At 39.1% G+C, this 17,444-nt stretch overlaps 2 protein-coding genes across 13 annotated transcripts in view; one reads left to right on the forward strand and one right to left on the reverse strand.

The window, feature by feature from the left end:
- PDSS1 (decaprenyl diphosphate synthase subunit 1) overlaps window positions 1-1,524 on the reverse strand; it is a 42,235-nt gene extending 40,711 nt beyond the window's left edge. Inside the window, exon 1 of one of the 3 annotated variants that reach the window (XM_069547305.1) lies at window positions 987-1,524. In XM_069547305.1, coding sequence (XP_069403406.1) covers window positions 987-1,136 — 150 coding nt within the window. In that variant the 5' untranslated portion in view covers window positions 1,137-1,524. The remainder of the gene's footprint in view (window positions 1-986) is intronic. The other 2 variants (XM_069547307.1, XM_069547306.1) reach the window with 2 other exon arrangements.
- Window positions 1,201-17,444, forward strand: part of LOC138417358 (protein adenylyltransferase SelO-like) — a 33,184-nt gene continuing 16,940 nt past the window's right edge. For 4 of the 10 annotated variants that reach the window (XR_011248093.1, XR_011248092.1, XR_011248095.1 and 1 more), the window contains exons 1-15: window positions 1,217-1,787; window positions 5,042-5,160; window positions 5,786-5,914; window positions 7,501-7,565; window positions 7,654-7,710; window positions 7,803-7,901; window positions 8,522-8,589; window positions 9,490-9,577; window positions 12,232-12,301; window positions 13,041-13,113; window positions 14,577-14,660; window positions 15,472-15,601; window positions 16,597-16,641; window positions 16,747-16,828; window positions 16,934-17,026. Coding sequence is in view for 5 of the 10 variants with exons in the window: in XM_069547279.1 (XP_069403380.1) it covers window positions 1,481-1,787; window positions 5,042-5,160; window positions 5,786-5,914; window positions 7,501-7,565; window positions 7,654-7,710; window positions 7,803-7,901; window positions 8,522-8,589; window positions 9,490-9,577; window positions 12,232-12,301; window positions 13,041-13,113; window positions 14,577-14,660; window positions 15,472-15,601; window positions 16,597-16,641; window positions 16,747-16,828; window positions 16,934-17,026 (1,509 nt within the window). In the remaining 5 variants the exon portion in view is untranslated. Of the gene's footprint in view, window positions 1,788-5,041; window positions 5,161-5,785; window positions 5,915-7,500; window positions 7,566-7,653; window positions 7,711-7,802; window positions 7,902-8,521; window positions 8,590-9,489; window positions 9,578-12,231; window positions 12,302-13,040; window positions 13,114-14,576; window positions 14,661-15,471; window positions 15,602-16,596; window positions 16,642-16,746; window positions 16,829-16,933; window positions 17,027-17,444 lie in introns of all 10 variants that reach the window. The other 6 variants (XR_011248094.1, XR_011248096.1, XM_069547282.1 and 3 more) reach the window with 3 other exon arrangements.

Here is a 17,444-nt window from a genome sequence, read left to right on the forward strand (position 1 = left end):
AAATGGTATTTGATGGGTACACGGAAGTGTACCAAATCTGAGACAGGAGAGAGCCCTAAATTCAAATAAACATTTTTTAAAAAATGAGTCTTGCAGATGAGAGGCAAACACTTAACAATAGCTATGTGACAGGAGAAGTCTCCAAAAGACAGTGAGTCCATCGATCTTGCGTGGTTATACTATCCAATACGAGCTTAGCCTACAGCAAGTTAATCACTAGAGTGCAGAAAAGGATTTTACAGAGCCATAGAAACTTGTTAATACACAGAAGCTAAACTGACCACAAAGGCAGCAAAAAAGAGATGGGAGTCCAAAGGCAGCAGGAGAGAACACCAATGTTTAGTACTCAGATTCTGACTCTACTTCAAGAAGTCAGACTTAAACATCAAGGTTTCTCCACTTCTGCGGCATCCTTGGGCCTCTTCTTCCAGCCCGTCCAGTTGCGCCCTCCCTCCGAAGCAACTACCGCACAACCGATCTCCGGTTCACTATGAGCATCATCCCCGCGTTCTCCACGAGACTTATTCCGAGGCTACCCCCGCCCTCCGCACCTCTGAGCGCCCAGAGCACCTTTTGCCCTAAAATCCCAATTAAGTTCGGTTGCTCCGGAAGCCTGTTAACTCGAAAAGAAACACCTGCAGACGCTCTCCACGAGTTACACAGACTCCAGGAGAAAACTGGGCTACACCTGCGCTGCCCAGGATCCCGCTCCTCATCGCCCCTTCCTGACACCCAAGACGCTCCCGGGCCCCAGGACACCGCTCTACAGCCCCGGGCGGGGCACCCCCAATTCAGGCGGACGCTGGGCGCCCACCCTCGGCTCGGTCCCATCCTCGGAGCCCCGCCAGCCCAGGGTCGCATCCCAGCGCGGCCCCACGGTCCCCGCCCGCCGCGCGTGCAGCTTGCGCCCCATTCATTCCGCGGCGCCGCTGTCATTGGTGCCGTGACCTCTGCGCCCGGCCGCGGCGTGCGCTCCCCGGCCTCACCTGCGCGCGGGCGACGGCGACAGTGGCAGCGGCGGCAGCCCGCGGCGCAGACAGTGCCGCGCGGCCGGCGGAGTTGGGCCCGGGGCTCCGCGCCGCCTGCCTCCAAGAGCAGCCGCGCCGCCACCGCCACGGCCACCAGCACGAGGCCATGGTCCGAGTCTGAAAGTCGCGGCAGGGCGGCGGCTCCGCCTCTGGCCCGGCGGCCCCTCCTCCCGGGACCCGGAGCCGGAAGTCCGGAACCGGAAGAGCTTGGCGTAGCACGCCTCGCCCCTTTGCTCTTCTGATGGAGGACGTTCTAGCTGGAGAGCTGGAGGAGCGGCCGCAAAGGTTACTCCGCGACGGCTGGACCCTTCGTACCTCCGCCGGCCGCCAGGCCGGGGGAAGCCAGCGGGACCTTCCTCCTGGGAAGCGGCCTCTCCCGACCCCGTCCAGCTCGTGCCTCCGGCAGTCACCGCCACGATCTACCCCTGGCGGAAACCAGCTGTCACCTAGAAATGCTACAGGGCGCCCGACAAACGGTCCTTAACTTTCCTTCTGCGTTTTTAGGCGGAAATAGGACGCAGAGGATCGAGTTCCCGTTTTGCTGCCTAATTTGGAGGCTCCAGTTACCGCCGCTGCTTCTCTTGGGCGTCACCTGCCACGCCGTTGTCGGCTCCTTATGGCGACCTAGCTTTCAAGGAAATGCCAACCTTTTGCACCTTTCCAGGAACAGGTCAAACCCCGAGCAGGGCTATTGTGAAAGAGGAGCCAGACTAGTCTCCTCTCTCGACTTCTGGACTCTCTCCTCTGAAAACCTCATAGGTATAGCGTGGTCTAGTTTCGCGGTCTTGCTCACATCTGGATGTGTGAGTCCCGCGCATGGGTGTACTGAGCTGTGTGGAGTTGTTTCCTATTTGATAATGTTGAAGCTACTTGTAAATAGCCCTGGGGATACTGGAGAACGGACAAGACTAATACCCGAGAAGGGTTAGAAAGTCCTTTCCTTAATCCTATGTCCACATCTGTTCTTGTCATGGTACTAACAGGGCGTCTTTGGACTGTAGACCTCCAGGTTCTTCTGTCCATGGACTTCTCCAGGCAAGAATACTGGAGTGGGTAGCCATTCTTTTCTCCTAAGGATCTTCCCCATCCAGGGATCGAACCCAGGTCTCAAGCATAGGCAGATTCCTTACCGTCTGAGCCTTTATAACAGAAGCTGTGATATAATTAATCATTCAACACAAGCACATAAACGCACAAAGCTGATCAGAGACCGTGTAAGCATCAGGGATACAGAAATAGAAACTTCCTCTGTCCTCCTCAAAAAGAAACAAAAAGTAACTCCTGTGTAGACCAGGAAGCAGACAACTGTGAGTCTCTGATATTTTTTTCTTGTTCTCAGCCATGCATTTTGCACTTAAAAAAAATAAGTACCCATATAGCTGAGCACAGTATTTTTAGATCTATCTTCAAAGTGTTTCTTCAACTGAATAAAAGAATTTAAAAAAATGTTAATGTCCATTTTATCCAGGTGTTCCCCCACTCCAGTCTTGAAAATATGTAAAAGATGTGCCAGGTGCTTTAGATTAAGGTTGTTACTATGCACCTGGTGGCTTATCTTGATTTAGGTTTACATATTAAGAAATAACCAACAGGTAGAATTTGCCAAAATAGAGTTGCAGTAAACTCTTGAACTTGTAACAATCCTGTGACTTCAAATAGTGTCGTTTGCCCTTTTTTTCTAGATAGGGAGACAGATGTAGAGGAATTAAGTGTCTTGCCCAAGCTCACACAGTTGGTAGAACAGGATTCTGCATGATTCTGTTAAGCCGTTTTCATTTAGACATCCTTTGCCAGATTAAAACAACAACTTGGGTATTACAAAGATGTAGTAATGGCAAGGCTCGGTAGGGAAAACAGCTGAAATTAGTCAAGGCCGCCAACACTAGAACTAAACTTCTGATGAACAATAACCCACCAACTGGACACCCAAAGAATACAAAGTAGTTCTTTTGACCCCACTAAGTCAAGCATGAGTCTAGGAAGTTAACACACTGGTTTATGCCAGCAATTAACTGCCAAAGAACAGACTCGTTTTGTGCAGTCTTTTTCACTACCCTTAAGAGAAATAACTAGCAATACTGATAAAAATGGAATAAATGGATTGCTAAAAACATTTTCAAAGTTATCCTGATATTGCAGAATTGGCTACATTTCCATCATAAAATACTGTTCATAACACTAGGTAGGACTAGGTTTTACAGCCAAGGAAGGATTATACATATATATGTATTAACCATATCTTGTTTCATAGTACTGCATAGAAGTACCTCATTTTGAGGTTATTCAATAACTGATAAAATTATCAATATAACTGATAAGAACATTTAGTGAGAGAAGCAGTTCAAACATGGTTGCACTGAAAGGTTAGCAATTTTTGTGCATTTCATATTCCAAGGCCCCACTGAATTCTGAAGAATTTAAACGATACCGTTACTTCTGTTACCAATTTCTCCAAAACGTTAAGATAAAGAGTTAGCATATATTTGGAATTTTTGCTGAGGTCTTGGTCTCTGACTGATGAGTTGGCTAAATGTAACAAGGGTGAGGACTGATTGCCTGTGAAAGTCTTTTTTGTTCCATGGTCAGTGACCACAGGTATTAGCTGATGAACTACCTTGCCAAAGTATGAGTCCATCAGTACAAAATCATAGCTATCAGTTAAACGTCGTATACTTGTTGTATAGCACCGTAAAAGAAAATGCCTTTATTATATAATTTAGTCTGTTTCCACACAGTGGCTCTCCTAGAGAGAAGAAAACAAGCTATTGGATCATCTACTACCCCTGGAGAAGGAAATGGCAACCCACTCCAGTACTCTTCCCTAGAAAATCCCACGGACGGAGGAACCTGGTTTCCATGGGGTCGCAGAGAGTCAGACACCACTGAGCAACTTCACTTTCACTTTTCACTTTCACTACTAATCAGAGGTTTTGTTGGTGGATAATTCCCCATGATGTTGCCTTATTCGCCATGTTCTTAGGGAAAACTATGAAGACCTAAATCTGACCCACATTTGCCTGTTTTTTACTCCCATGGAGGAGATATGAGAATTCTCTTGTTTCTATTATAACTGATATTTAGTTCACCTAGGCTTGGGTGGAATAAATAGGAATTATTGCAAACAGTTTAGCAAATCAACCTGTTGCCACCTTTCTCCACAGATTCAAAATGATCATTTTCATTATACAAGGACCTCTTACATTACTTTTTCTGTGCTTTTGGCGTCCCATTGATTTTTGCATCTATTTTGGGGATAGCAATATTTTTTTTTTAATTTATTTTTTTTTTTTAATTTTAAAATCTTTAATTCTTACATGCATTCCCAAACATGAACCCCCCTCCCACCTCCCTCCCCATAACATCTTTCTGGGTCATGGGATAGCAATATTTTTATAAGTTTTAAAATGATAAGGAAGCTCCTATCTCTCTTATTTTAAAAAAAGTCTTTATTTTCCTATATTTACCCTTTGTTCAAAAAAGAAATTCTACTGGATTTTGATTGGATTTCCATTATGTTTGGTAAATAATTTAGTGTCAGTGGTAACTTGGTAATATCTTTATCCAGAAACATAGATTTTTGTGTTTCTTATATCTTTTAGTAATATGCCTAGTCCTCTTTTATATTTTTGTTTTAATTGCTTTAGATTAGGAGAACATTAAGGTTTTAAGAATTATACTTAAAAGTAAACATGTTCAAAGCTCTCCTTTTTCCTCTACAGCTTTTAAACTATGTACTTCAGTATATGGACCTTATGAAACATATCTCTTTAGAGGCAATTGTTAGAGGCAATTTCTAGCATTGTGAACAGGCATGTATCAAATGTTTTGAAGTTTCTCACTGAGATTGGAATCAGAAAATGGTTGAAAATAATGGGATAGCTTTAAATAGCAAAGTGTGAACAACATAGTAGTTCAAGTTGATTTTCTTGAAGAACTGTAGCCTTTCTAAGGATTATTAATGCTGTATATGCAACAAATGAGGACATTAAAAAGGTCTTTTTTTTTTTAATCAGCCGTGTTGCCAACTGATCCTGTTAAAGAAAATTATGTGCGTAAAGTGAAAAACTGTGTTTTTTCAGTTGCCTTCCCCACTCCTTTCCAATCAAGAGTACGTCTTGTAGCAGTTTCAAAGGTTAGGCTTTACTTTTTCCACAACACAAATACTTAACTCACTATAATTTTGTCTAAAAATTAGTAACATATTTTGGAGTTAACTTGTTTGTCTATTGATAAATGATTTGTGTTTAAACTTTATAACTTGGAGAATGTCATTCTTAGAAATCGCTTTTGAATAATTATTCCTGGGACTGGTACTCAGTTTCATTTTAAAATTATCTTACAAGGAAAACACTTTTGTGGGGGAAAAAAAAAGAGGTAAATGAGTTAAATTCTTAGAAAGGGGCTCTAATAACAAATTCTAAATTGTTCTCTCAAGATATAAATGAATTTGAGATTTAAAAAAACAGGACATTTACTTTTTTCTACTTCCTTGAAATAATATGTGCTAGGAAGAATATTATTTTACCATGCATAATAAATCCACAAAAATTGTAGAACTACCTAATAGGACTAATTTTCCCAAGTAGCATAAATAATCCTAGAAAGTATGGTACATCTCTTCTGGGAAGATACTAATCTAATTTTGTAAGAAGTTTATTCTTTTAATTTTCCTTCTTCCATAAAGTTTATTTTCTCAAAAACTATTAAAGGATTACTTAAGTTTGCAAGAAGTTCTTTTTTTTTTTTCCCTGCCTCAGGAAGTGCTAGAAGATATTTTGGACCTTGATTTATCTGTCTCAGAAACAGATGATTTCATCCAGCTTGTAAGTGGTGGAAAGATAGTATTTGGATCCATTCCATTGGCTCACAGATATGGCGGCCACCAGGTAAGAATAGTACCAGGACTCTCCTGGTGGTCCAGTGGCTAAAAAGCACTCCCAATGCAGGGGGCCCGGGTTCCAAGCCTTCTCAGGGAACTAGATCCCACACGCCACAACTAAAAGATTCTGCATGCCACAACACATTGAATATCCCAAGTGCCTAAGACCTGGCACAGCCAAATTAATTAATTAATTTAAAAAATAGCACCAGTATCACTTCCTTATGCAAATATAAGCAGCTGGTGGAAATGCTATCCCATTACAGAAGTGTGTGCCTGCTAAGTTACTTCAGTCGTGTCCGACTCTCTGTGACCCCATGAACTATAGCCCATCAGGCTTCTCCGTCCATGGGATTCTCTCAGCAAGAACACTGGACTGGGATGCCATTTCCTTCTCCTTGCATTAATTTCTCTAATATTAGTATATTGAAACTTCACCAAGATGTTTCTAGAGGAATGTGTCATGAAATGTTTTTATGGATTAGCTGATGTGATTTCCTAAGTTTCTCTGATGCAACTGAGGAAACTGAGGCAGCACAATATAATAGCTCTGTGAATTACTACAAAAACACTCATTCTGTGGAGTTCTTGGCAAGAGATTTCAGCAAAGTCAGTTCACAGGATGCATCAGTATAAAAGCCTCAGAAGGACAAATAGAAGACAATTTTGCCAGAATAGCTGTAAAGCAAAGTTTTAGAACTGCTTTTAACAGAAACTAGTAGAAATTAAATCGGGATTAATTGGGGATGTTGTACATGCAAAAGCAATTAGAAATAAAGCAAAGATGTTGCTTTATACCTAATGTTGTCTTCTAGAAGTAAAGCAAGATGTTAAAGCAAGTTCAAGGTGTGGAATCTGACTGATTTTTTTTTTAGAAAAGGAGGAAACAGAACCAACTGTTGAAATTGCTGTGACTTTCTTGTGAGTTTGAGAAAATAGAGTGATCTTTACCTTAGCAAGTAACCATTAGCAATAATAATAATTACCATCTTTTGAGCACTTGGTGTATTGGACATAGTGCATTTTTCATATATTAACATTCATTCTTACAACAATCTGGAAAGGGTTTCCCCATTTTATGTAAGTGAAAAGTCAGTCTCACTGAGATTAAGTTACTCAAACAAATTTCCACAGCTAGTAAGTGGCATAGCTGGGAGTTGAACAACCACAAACAAATCTTAATGCAAAAGTCTGGAAACAGTTAATCATGTCCATTCAAAAGCAGTTTTTTCCAGGTACAGTATGTTCCTGGTTTTATATTGTATATGTATAGTACAGGTAAATTTTCTACTGACAGTTGGTCCTAGTTTATGTTCTGGAATTAAATAGGTCAGTTGTGAGTATTCTACCAAACAAGCTTGAGCTCAGCTATAAAATGATGAAGAAATTAATTATATGTCTTAAATTTATAATTTTAAAATGAATTTGACTTATGGATTGAATTTTATTTTCACCTTTATTCAGGTTGTTGATTATTATAATCTTAAAAATGCACTGTTCCAGTATCATTTGACAAAGTAACTTTGAATATAAGATTACAGTAAACACTTTAAAGTTTAATAAACATGAATAATTTTCTCTTTTCCCTTTTAGTTTGGGATATGGGCAGATCAACTTGGGGATGGAAGAGCCCATCTTATTGGAATTTACATGAACAGGTACTGCATGTTTTCTTGTAGAATAGCTTTTCTGCTAAATATTAACACAAATCTTCTAATATTTAGTTGTTGTTTTTTTTTCCCTAAGGCAAGGTGAAAAATGGGAGCTCCAGTTAAAAGGCTCAGGAAAGACTCCATACTCCCGGTACATTTTTTTTTTTTAATTTTAGTCATCTAAGTAAAAATTAATGTTATCTGAATTATAACTGAACATCTTTTTTATCATTTTACCCATAGAAATGGCGATGGCAGAGCCATCCTTCGTTCCTCTGTGAGAGAATTTCTGTGTAGTGAAGCTCTGCATTATCTCAGAATTCCCACCAGCAGAGCTGCAAGGTAATTCCTTTCCTGTAAGCTAACTTTCAGGACTGCGTCACATTAGCTTCAGAAACACATCAATGAAGTGAGCAGATAAACCCCCAAGAGCGTGACTTCTCATTATTTCTTACAGTTTTCAGTTCAGTTCAGACGGTCAGTCGTGTCTGACTCTTTGTGACCCCATGGACTGCAGCACACCAGGCTTCCTTGTCCATCACCAACTCTCAGAGCTTGCTCAAACTCATGTCCATTGAGTTGATGATGCCATCCAACGATCTCATCCTCTGTCACCCCTGTCTCCTCCTGCCTTCAACCTTTGCCAGCATCAGGGTCTTTTCCAATGAGTCAGCTCTCCGCATCAGGTGGCCAAAGTATTGGAGCTTCAGCTTCAGCATCAGTCCTTCCAATGAATATTCAGGACTGATTTCCTTTAGGATGGACTGGTTGGATCTCCTTACAGTCCAAGGGACTCTCAAGAGTCTTCTCCAACATCACAGTTCAAAGGGATCAATTCTTCAGTGCTCAGCTTTCTTTATGGCCCAGCTCTCACATCCATACATAAATAGGTATAGCGTATAACTTCTTGACAGCTTGCTAGCAGTTAAAAGTATAACTTGGATGGTTCTCTTACCTTTCAGTCTGGTTGTGAGTGATGATGTGGTATGGAGAGATCAATTCTACAATGGAAACCTTGCAAAAGAACGAGGTAATTACAGTTCTTAGAATACTAACATAAAATCAGACTAACTTCTTTGGGAATAACAGATATTGGGCATCTCAGCATGGCCTGTGGGGACTTCCCTGATGATTTACTGGTTAAGATTTTGCTTTCCAGTGCAAGGGGTGCAGGTTCAATCCCTAGTCGGGGAGCTAGGATCCCTCATGCCTTGCAGCCAAAAAGCCAAAATATAGAAAGCAATATTGTAACAAATTCAGTAAAGACTTTAAAATACTGAAAAACAAAAGATCAAAAACATGACCTGTGGATTGTCATGATGTAAGTTCAGCATTATGATATTATCGTAGAATATCCTTTCTCATATGCTTATATCACTGAGCCATCCTTTTGAAATAGCAAAACATCTGGGAAGTGAACATGGGAAATTCATGGGCAACCAATGCAAAACATCCTAAGACGTCACAAAGCCAGTGCACCAACATTCATACACTTCCTTCCCAAAAGACGCCCCCCCACCCCCAATTGCTCTTACTTCCTGTTTACTTGCGGTAAGTTTGGTTACCTTTCCCCTCAGCTGTTAGTAGGTCAGAAGTAAAAAATCAGAAAGTGCCGCAGAGCTGTAAAAAAGAGGAGCGAGGGAAACCTGTCTCTAAATCTCCGGCGAGGGAGGAGACCTGAAAACCAATAATAAACATATTTAACTACTTATAAAGCAGAGCTATTGAGAACAGCTGACAGCCTTACATGCTTTATTAGTTAAAGAAAAAGATAAAAGCCTTGGCCCTTTGTAGGATGTAAATTAATTGTTTTTCTGATAAATTCAATCACTATTTTTTATTAAAATAATTTCATTTTTAAGAAGAGCATGTTATGCTGTATTTGCACAGTTTAAAATAGTTTATGCTAAAATAAATGTTTCTTTTCCAGGTGCAGTAGTGCTGCGTGTTGCAAAATCCTGGTTTAGAATTGGATCGTTGGAAATTTTGACTCATTATGGTGAACTGGATTTACTAAGGTTAGAAAACCAGTTTTTTGGTTTTTTTTTTTTTAATGATAGAAGACAGTGGAAAGAAATGCTTGTTTACGTCCTGTGAAGTTAAAATATTTTTGGTTTTCTTGTAAGTAAGACCTCAAATTTCAATTTATAAATATTTTTAACATCTATTAGATACGTTGTGTGTCTACCACCGTGTGGGTTTTTAGGAGGCTGAAAAAGACGTGTTTAGACTCAGTAGACCCTCTTCTCAAGGAGTGTTTTTATCTAGTATGAAGCCCAGTTGGAACTAAGGGCCTCTGTGCCACCTAGACACCAGGTGGAAGCAACTCGAACTCCTGAATTCTGCAGCCTCACGAGGTTCCAGAGCTCTCCTCCAACATCTGGGGTTCCCAGGATGAGTGCTCTGGTTCATGTGTCTTCTTTCCTGGACTCCAGTTTTGACATGTGTGTGATGCCTGTTTCATACTGGGTTGACCCAGTCCCTTCAACAGGGCGAAAGCAAACAAACAGCAGACTGAAACTGCACAAAGCATTTATGAACAAATCTTACTGAAGATTTCTTCAGGTAAGACAGAAGAACAATTCCCTCAAAAGATCAAAAGCTCTTCCCCTTGTGTCATGCAGCATAGCTTCCACCAAACTCCAGTGTCTTGGGGCCTGCGGAATCAGCACTCACAAAATTCTGTCTTCCTCAAAGCTGACTTAGCAGGATGTTTCTTCAAACAAAAACATTTCCTCCTTTAAGAAGAATTCTGTTTCCATTTGTTAAGATCATACAGTTTTAAAAAGCCACTAGAAATAATATAAGAAAATTCTCTAGGACGAACTAGAATCATTTGGATCATGAATCCTCACTGTAGTTATCAGCTTGAAAGTGAAAGTGAAACTCGCTTAGTTGTGTCCAACTGTTTGCAACCCCATGGAATATAGAGTCCATGGACTTCTCCAGGCCAGAATACTGGAGTGGGTAGCCTTTCCCTTCAGGGGATCGTCCCAATCCAAGTATTGAACCCAGGGCTGTTGCATTGCAGGCGGATTCTTTACCAGCTGATCCACAAGGGAAGCCCAAGAATACTGGAGTGGGTAGCCTATCCCCTCTCCAGCGAATTTTCCCAACCCAGAATCGAAAACCAGGGTCTCCTTCATTGCAGGCAAATTCTTTACCAACTGAGCTATCAGGGAAGTTATCAGCTTAGTAAGTTTAAGTCCAAATTCCTGGTCCACGAAGAGTATGGGGAGAGAGAAGAGCAGAGACGTCATCACCGTTGTCATGACTCTTCCCCCAAGTCTCTTTAGCAAGTGTTTACTGGACTCAGTGGTGCTGGAGAAGACTCTTGACAGCCCTTTGGACAGCAAGGAGATCAAACCATGTCATTCCTAAAGGAAATCAGTCCTGAATATTCATTGGAAGGACTGAAGCTGAAGCTCCAATACTCTGGCCACCTGATTCAAAGAACTGACTCATTGGAAAAGAACCTGATGCTGGGAAAGATTGAAGGCAAAAGAAGGGGACAGTAGAGGAGGAGATGGTTAGATAGCAGCACTGACTTGGTGAACATGAATTTGAGCAAACCGCAAGAGACAGTGAAGGACAGGGAGCCTGGCATGCCTCAGTCCATGGTGTCTCAAGAGTCAGACTAGACTTAGTGACTGAACAGCAACAACACTGAACTAAGGGTCATCTGAGCTTATTGAGAGAGGAGTCTCCTCTCAAAGGGCGCTGTTTCTAACTTCTCATTTTTCTGGGGGGTGGTCATTCCACTCAGATCTACCAGATCACTGAAACCGTTCCATCTGGTGGTCGCACTTCAGTTAAATTATTTCACTTCTCTCTCTGACATTTGACCTATACTGGTGACCAGTTTATCCTGAAAATGCCCATGTTGCCTACCACGACCATGTATATATTCCGTTTTGTTTCCCAAGGGCCTGAAACAGGTCTCTGATCCACTCTAAATAAACTCTAAGCCACTCCTATTGTTTTGAATGGGTTTTAATAATTCCCAAATCATATCTGCCGTCCCCAGATTTTTTTCAGGATTCTCTCTCATCCAACGCAAGAAACTAGTAGTCGACTCAGCAGAGCAGTCAAAGTAGGGAATGGAGCGTGATACACAACTTCAGCATTTTAACTTCAAACATTGAGCAGTTTCTCTGAAACCTTATTTGTGAAACTTTACATGACCTTCTACACATAAATAATCATTTCTTGCTCTGTTATCCTTGTCCTTTTTATATATTTCAATTCATGGGGTCGCAAAGAGTCAGACACGACTGAGCGACTGAGCTAACTGACTAACTATGAATCCATGTATTAGACAGTGAGGTCATTACTTCTTTAGATGTTTTTCTCCGCAATAGAATCCATGCTCTTTAATGTCTGGGTTTGGATTTTGTCATTCTTTTTCCTAGCACTTGGAGATTCTCTTGTTGAACCAATCTGAGTTGCATCATAATAAGATGGCATCTAATATGATCTTAGAAACATATTTCCAGTTGTGATTGGCATTGAGGAAATGTTTCTCTGTGGCTGGGCATAAAATCTTATTTTATTTTTTAAAATGATAAGCATGCATTCTAATGAATTAATGAATGTCAGGAGTAGACTGAGATGATTGATATTCGATACTGTATTCTGAGGAACACTGATGGCTATCTCCCCTTATCTCTAGGATGTTATTAGACTTCATCATACAGGAGTACTTCCCTTTAGTAGATGTCAAGGAACCTAACAGATACGTGGTAAGTTTTTTTTTTTTTTAAACAAAGGGCAATACTCTTTTTCTCTATTGGCTGGCCACCCTCAATGGTTACAACCTAGTGCTTAAAAAACTAAAGTTAAAAAGGGAAACGTAGAGCACTTTGAACATGTTGTGAAAGGAAAAGATAATGAACCACCTCGTAAACAAGACTTGGATAAAGAAGCTGTTCTGTTTGAAAGGTATCTAGAAAAAGAGAACAGATGTGACTACATCCTAATTACATATGTTGTTTTTTGTAACTTGGTCACATATATTCTTTTCTCACGTTTGATATATAGATATTTCTATAGAAGTAGTTATAAAAAAAATACATCATAAGCAAATGCAATTTTCTGTTCTTATGGAAATTTTTTGATCTGCATAACCTTTTTAACAGCCACAGAGAAAGAAATTCCATTATTTTTCTTGGTGACTTATTTCAAAGTTTAATAACTCATTTTGTTTACATTTAACTCCTTTGTGCTGAATTCTAGTGTTTTTCCTTTTCTTACTGTGCATGGAGAAAATCTGATCATAATACTGTGCCTGCCCCTTTTATTTGTTATTTCTGGGTCAATAATTCTATGTTCTTCCATTGTTTTCTTAACACGTACTAATTTCCATCCCTTTAATCATCTTTTGGCCCACCTTTGAGGGGATCTTCCCATGCTGGAAACAGAAAGATCCTTAAAGCATATACACTACTGAGAAATCTGAAAATCTTCTAAATTTTATTTTAGGACTTTTTTTCTATTGTGGTGTTTGAGACGGCACAGCTCATTGCCTTGTGGATGTCTGTTGGTTTTGCTCATGGTAAGTTACCTACTGATGTTTCAGTCTTCTGATAAGAAAGTAGAATTAATATGTTGAAGCCAGAAGACTTCTTTTTTGTATGTATTTTAAAATATTCCCACCAGTGAGCAGAAATAACATTTATAATATATGAATTTGTTTTTAGCAAAAGAGAAACAATTCTCTCATGTTTAAAATGATTTTGAATGGAACAGATACACAAAATAGAATAAGCATCTTTGATTTGATGGGGGTATTGTTACCTGTAAAGCTTTTTAACCTTGTGAGTATATATTACATTAGGTCTTTTAAAAGCTTTTTTTAAAAAAAAATCTTAATCATAAAAGCACTATCTGCTTATGGTAAAGAATTTAAAATATACAGAAGTGCCTGTGAGTTCTGTCTTCCAGGATATTCTTGATCTTCCAGGATCATTAATAACGATTTCATCTCAATTCTTCTAGACTCTTTTTTGGATGGTATTCATACATCTATAAAAACAGGGCTGGCTTGTGTGTGTTGTAAGCCATTCACTGTGTGAGGTTACACTGGAAGGAATATCTGCCTGAACTGAGAATACTGAAAAGCAAATCATATATATACTAAGATCTCTGGCTAAATAACAAAGAGGGTCCTCACGTTGCAAAACCTCTTGAACTCTGCCTTAATTACATACTCACTATGTCTCACTTGGGGTGGGTTGGGGCGGTGAGCAGAGAGGTGTTTCAGAGTTTTTGCTTTTACAAACTGTGCTGCAGTGACCACCGTGCAGCTGTATTTGAAGGTGAGTTTCTGAGGATAAACTCCTAAAAGTGGAATGGCTGGATTAGAGAGTATATATATACTGAACACTTTGACAAGCTGAGTCATCCTGCTCCGAAAAAGGGTGAAACCGTCTACCCTGGACACTGCTGCCACCATGTCCAATTCTCCTACGTTAGGCTGGTGTATGCACGCCCAGCCTCCCTCCTTCCCCACACTCTGCCATGACTCCCTCCCCTAGGAGTGTGCTCCCTCCCCACTCTGCTGGTGGTCTGCAGCTAATGACTGTTAGTTATGGGGTATATGGATATGTACCAATATGGATATTTTTCCCTTTCCCCTACTCTCACAACCTTTGAAAATTAATGTTACTTCTTTAGTAGTCTCAGTTGCATTCCAAACTACATATATTTTCAAATAAATGCTAGAAATTCAGGACAAATGAGAGGAACTTTTATTTTTTGGCGCTTTTGTTCTTGTAGTATTTGAAATCTTTGGGGAGGGGAAGTATACAACAAAAGGCTAAATTTAATTTTAAAATACAGTTTTAATACATATTAAGCTACTTGACTTCACCAGTTAAACTTTCCACTGATAAACTAATTTTGTTTCATTTCTAAAACAAATGCATCTTCATGACCTTTCCTATTCTATATAGTTTTATACAGTTTAAAATGCTTTATTATTTTATTATCATGCTTTTGGCATTTTGTTGTTGTTAGGCGTTTGTAATACTGATAACTTCAGTTTGTTATCCATTACAATTGACTATGGTCCATTTGGTTTTATGGAGGCATATAATCCAGGTATGTATGATTTATATGTATATTCTTTATTTCACTAAAGAAAAAAATATCTCTGGTTATTTTAGATAAACCATTATGGCTAACACAATGCTGACGTGGTAGAAAGAATTGGGTTCATTGATTAAACAGTTGTGTTATGTGCTACTCAATCTTCGAGGTGCCACAGGGAGATAATATTGAGTCCTCAGAGATGGGAATTCCCATCCATGGATGGTCCAGAGATTAGGACTCCGAGCTTTCACTGCCAAGGGCACAGGTTCAATCCTTGGTCTGGGAACTAAGATCCTGCAAGCCCCTAGGAGTGGCAAAAAAACAAAACAGAAAGTCAAAAAATTACTTATTAAGAGAAGATGCCATGAAGGGAGGAAGGCCTTTGTTGTCAGACAGACATGAGTCTGAGCTCTGGCATCTGATCGATCCTTAATCTGTGCCCTTAGTCAAGTAACTTAACCTCCCCTTTACTAATCTGTTATAGAATCAGGGTGGGGGAACATGCTGTTGAGTTGGAGTGTGAAGTACATGTGATAACCCGGAAATTCTTATAGGTTAGAAACGTGTGCCTCTACTAGGCAAATATTCACATTTTAAAAGGTTTTCATGAGCATGGGTATTAAGTATTTACATTACTCTTAAGTATTTACATTACTCTTGAGTTAAATGTTTACATGTCAGAAATGTTTTTATCTAATAAATATAAATTCATTAAGTTTAAATGTAAACTTAAAAATGAAGAAAGAACTATTGTCATCATTGTAAAATCATTGTCATCATCGTAACAATGTCATCATTGTTGTATTTTTGTTCTAAACAGATTTTGTACCAAACACATCTGATGATGAAAGAAGATATAAAATAGGAAATCAGGCCAATATTGGGATGTTTAATTTAAACAAGTTGTTACAAGCGATAAACCCATTATTGAATCCTAGGCAAAAGCAGCTGTGAGTAAATCTAAAAACTACTAATTAAATCAGTGTGAAAATATATCTGTATAGTGATCACCTTTTTAAAACCAAGAAACATTTTAAAAACAATCTTTAATATTTAATAATGAAGGCTTCCAAACTATATATATGTTTATATATATATTTTTTGGGGGGGGGCAAGGTACAGTGTTGGCCTTTTTCCACAGTATAAGGATAAAGTGTTCTCCTATTTATTGTTTTTTCGGTGTTGTGAAATCATAGTTTATTTCTTCTTTGATCCAAAGGTTATTTATTACTGTTTTTCTGAATTTCTAAGTAGTCGGGCTTCTTATGTAACAGACATATATAGGCTATTCACATTGCTTATAATAATTGATATATTTTATTCCTTCTGTTTTACGTTGTGCATTATCTTTGGCTTCCCCCTACTTTCCTTACCTTTTAATGATTTGAGCAACTCACTCACTCCTCCCCCACCCACCCCCTCTGATTTGGAAACTACTACATTTCCCACCCCCCACAGTTACCTTCCTTCTCTGCCACTTTCTCTACTGTTAAAAGAGAACAAGTTTTTCAGATACTTTCCCTCACTAGACGTCTATTTGCGCATTATTTTCCCCTCCATCCCATTCAGGCAAATAAAATGTCATCGTACTGGGTGAGGTATCTAATGCATTGTTTGGGGTCTAAGATAAGTTTTAAAATACACCAAATTCTTTTGGTATTATGGAGACATATTAACATTTATCCTCTAAGCTAATTGTATATAGTGATATTTCAGGAGTGACATGATTTGACCTGTACTGTCTTCAAATCTTTGAGACAGTAAATTTATATGGACAATTTTCTCTAAGATATGATATATAATTAAATCACTAAAATAGAATCAGTAGACATAATCGAACACTATTTAATATATGAGAAGGTTCACTTTGTTCACATAAAATGTAATTCAAGAATGTGAATATTAAATTAAGGTTTACCTATGCTCTCTTTTTTTCTCCCTACAGTGCCACTCAAATTCTTAAGGAGTATCCTGTTCTTTATTATACAAGGTTTGTTTGTTTGAACACATATTAAAGCATCTTGCTTGGTTTGAGGGCAATTCTTAAAATAGCGAGAATTTTAATAACAAATTGAATTGGCATTTTTACTTTTAGATTTAGAGAACTGTTCAAAGCCAAATTGGGATTACTTGGAAAAAACGAGGGTGATGATGATTTAATTGCATTTCTCTTACATGTGAGTTTATTATCGTTTTAGCTTTTTTTCCTGATTAACGTTTGACTGAATACACTGTATATTCTTGGAATGACTGAGGTTGCTAAATGTAATTATTTTCATTAGCTCATGGAAAAGACAGAAGCTGACTTTACCATGACATTTCGGCAGCTCAGTGAGATCACTCAAAGCCAATTACAGGAACTAGTCATTCCTCAGGTATTTATTCATACCTTTTGGCTTTTTTCTTAACTCAGTTTTCTTTAACAGGTTTGTTAAGGCATAACTTACATACCCTAAAATTCCACTCATTCTAAGTGTACAATTCAATGATTTTTAAATAATGTGCAGATTTTTGCAGCTATGCCTCAGTTCAATTTTAGACCAATTCCATCACTCTAAAAGATCCTTTGTGCCCATTTGCAGTGAATCCCTTTCTTCTGCTTCTGTCCTGAAGCAACTACTAATCTTCTTTCTGTCTCTTAAGATTTCCTTTTCTAGACATTCTCTGTAAGTGGAATCATATGATATGTAGACCTCAGTGTCTGGCTTCTTCATTTAGCATATTTTTGAGGTTCACCCATGTCGTAACCTATATCAGTGGTTCTTTCCTCTTTATTACTTTTAAGATCTCTTA

This window comes from Ovis canadensis, chromosome 13 (assembly GCF_042477335.2).
Source record: "Ovis canadensis isolate MfBH-ARS-UI-01 breed Bighorn chromosome 13, ARS-UI_OviCan_v2, whole genome shotgun sequence".
In the NCBI taxonomy this organism is placed as follows: Eukaryota; Metazoa; Chordata; class Mammalia; order Artiodactyla; family Bovidae; genus Ovis; species Ovis canadensis.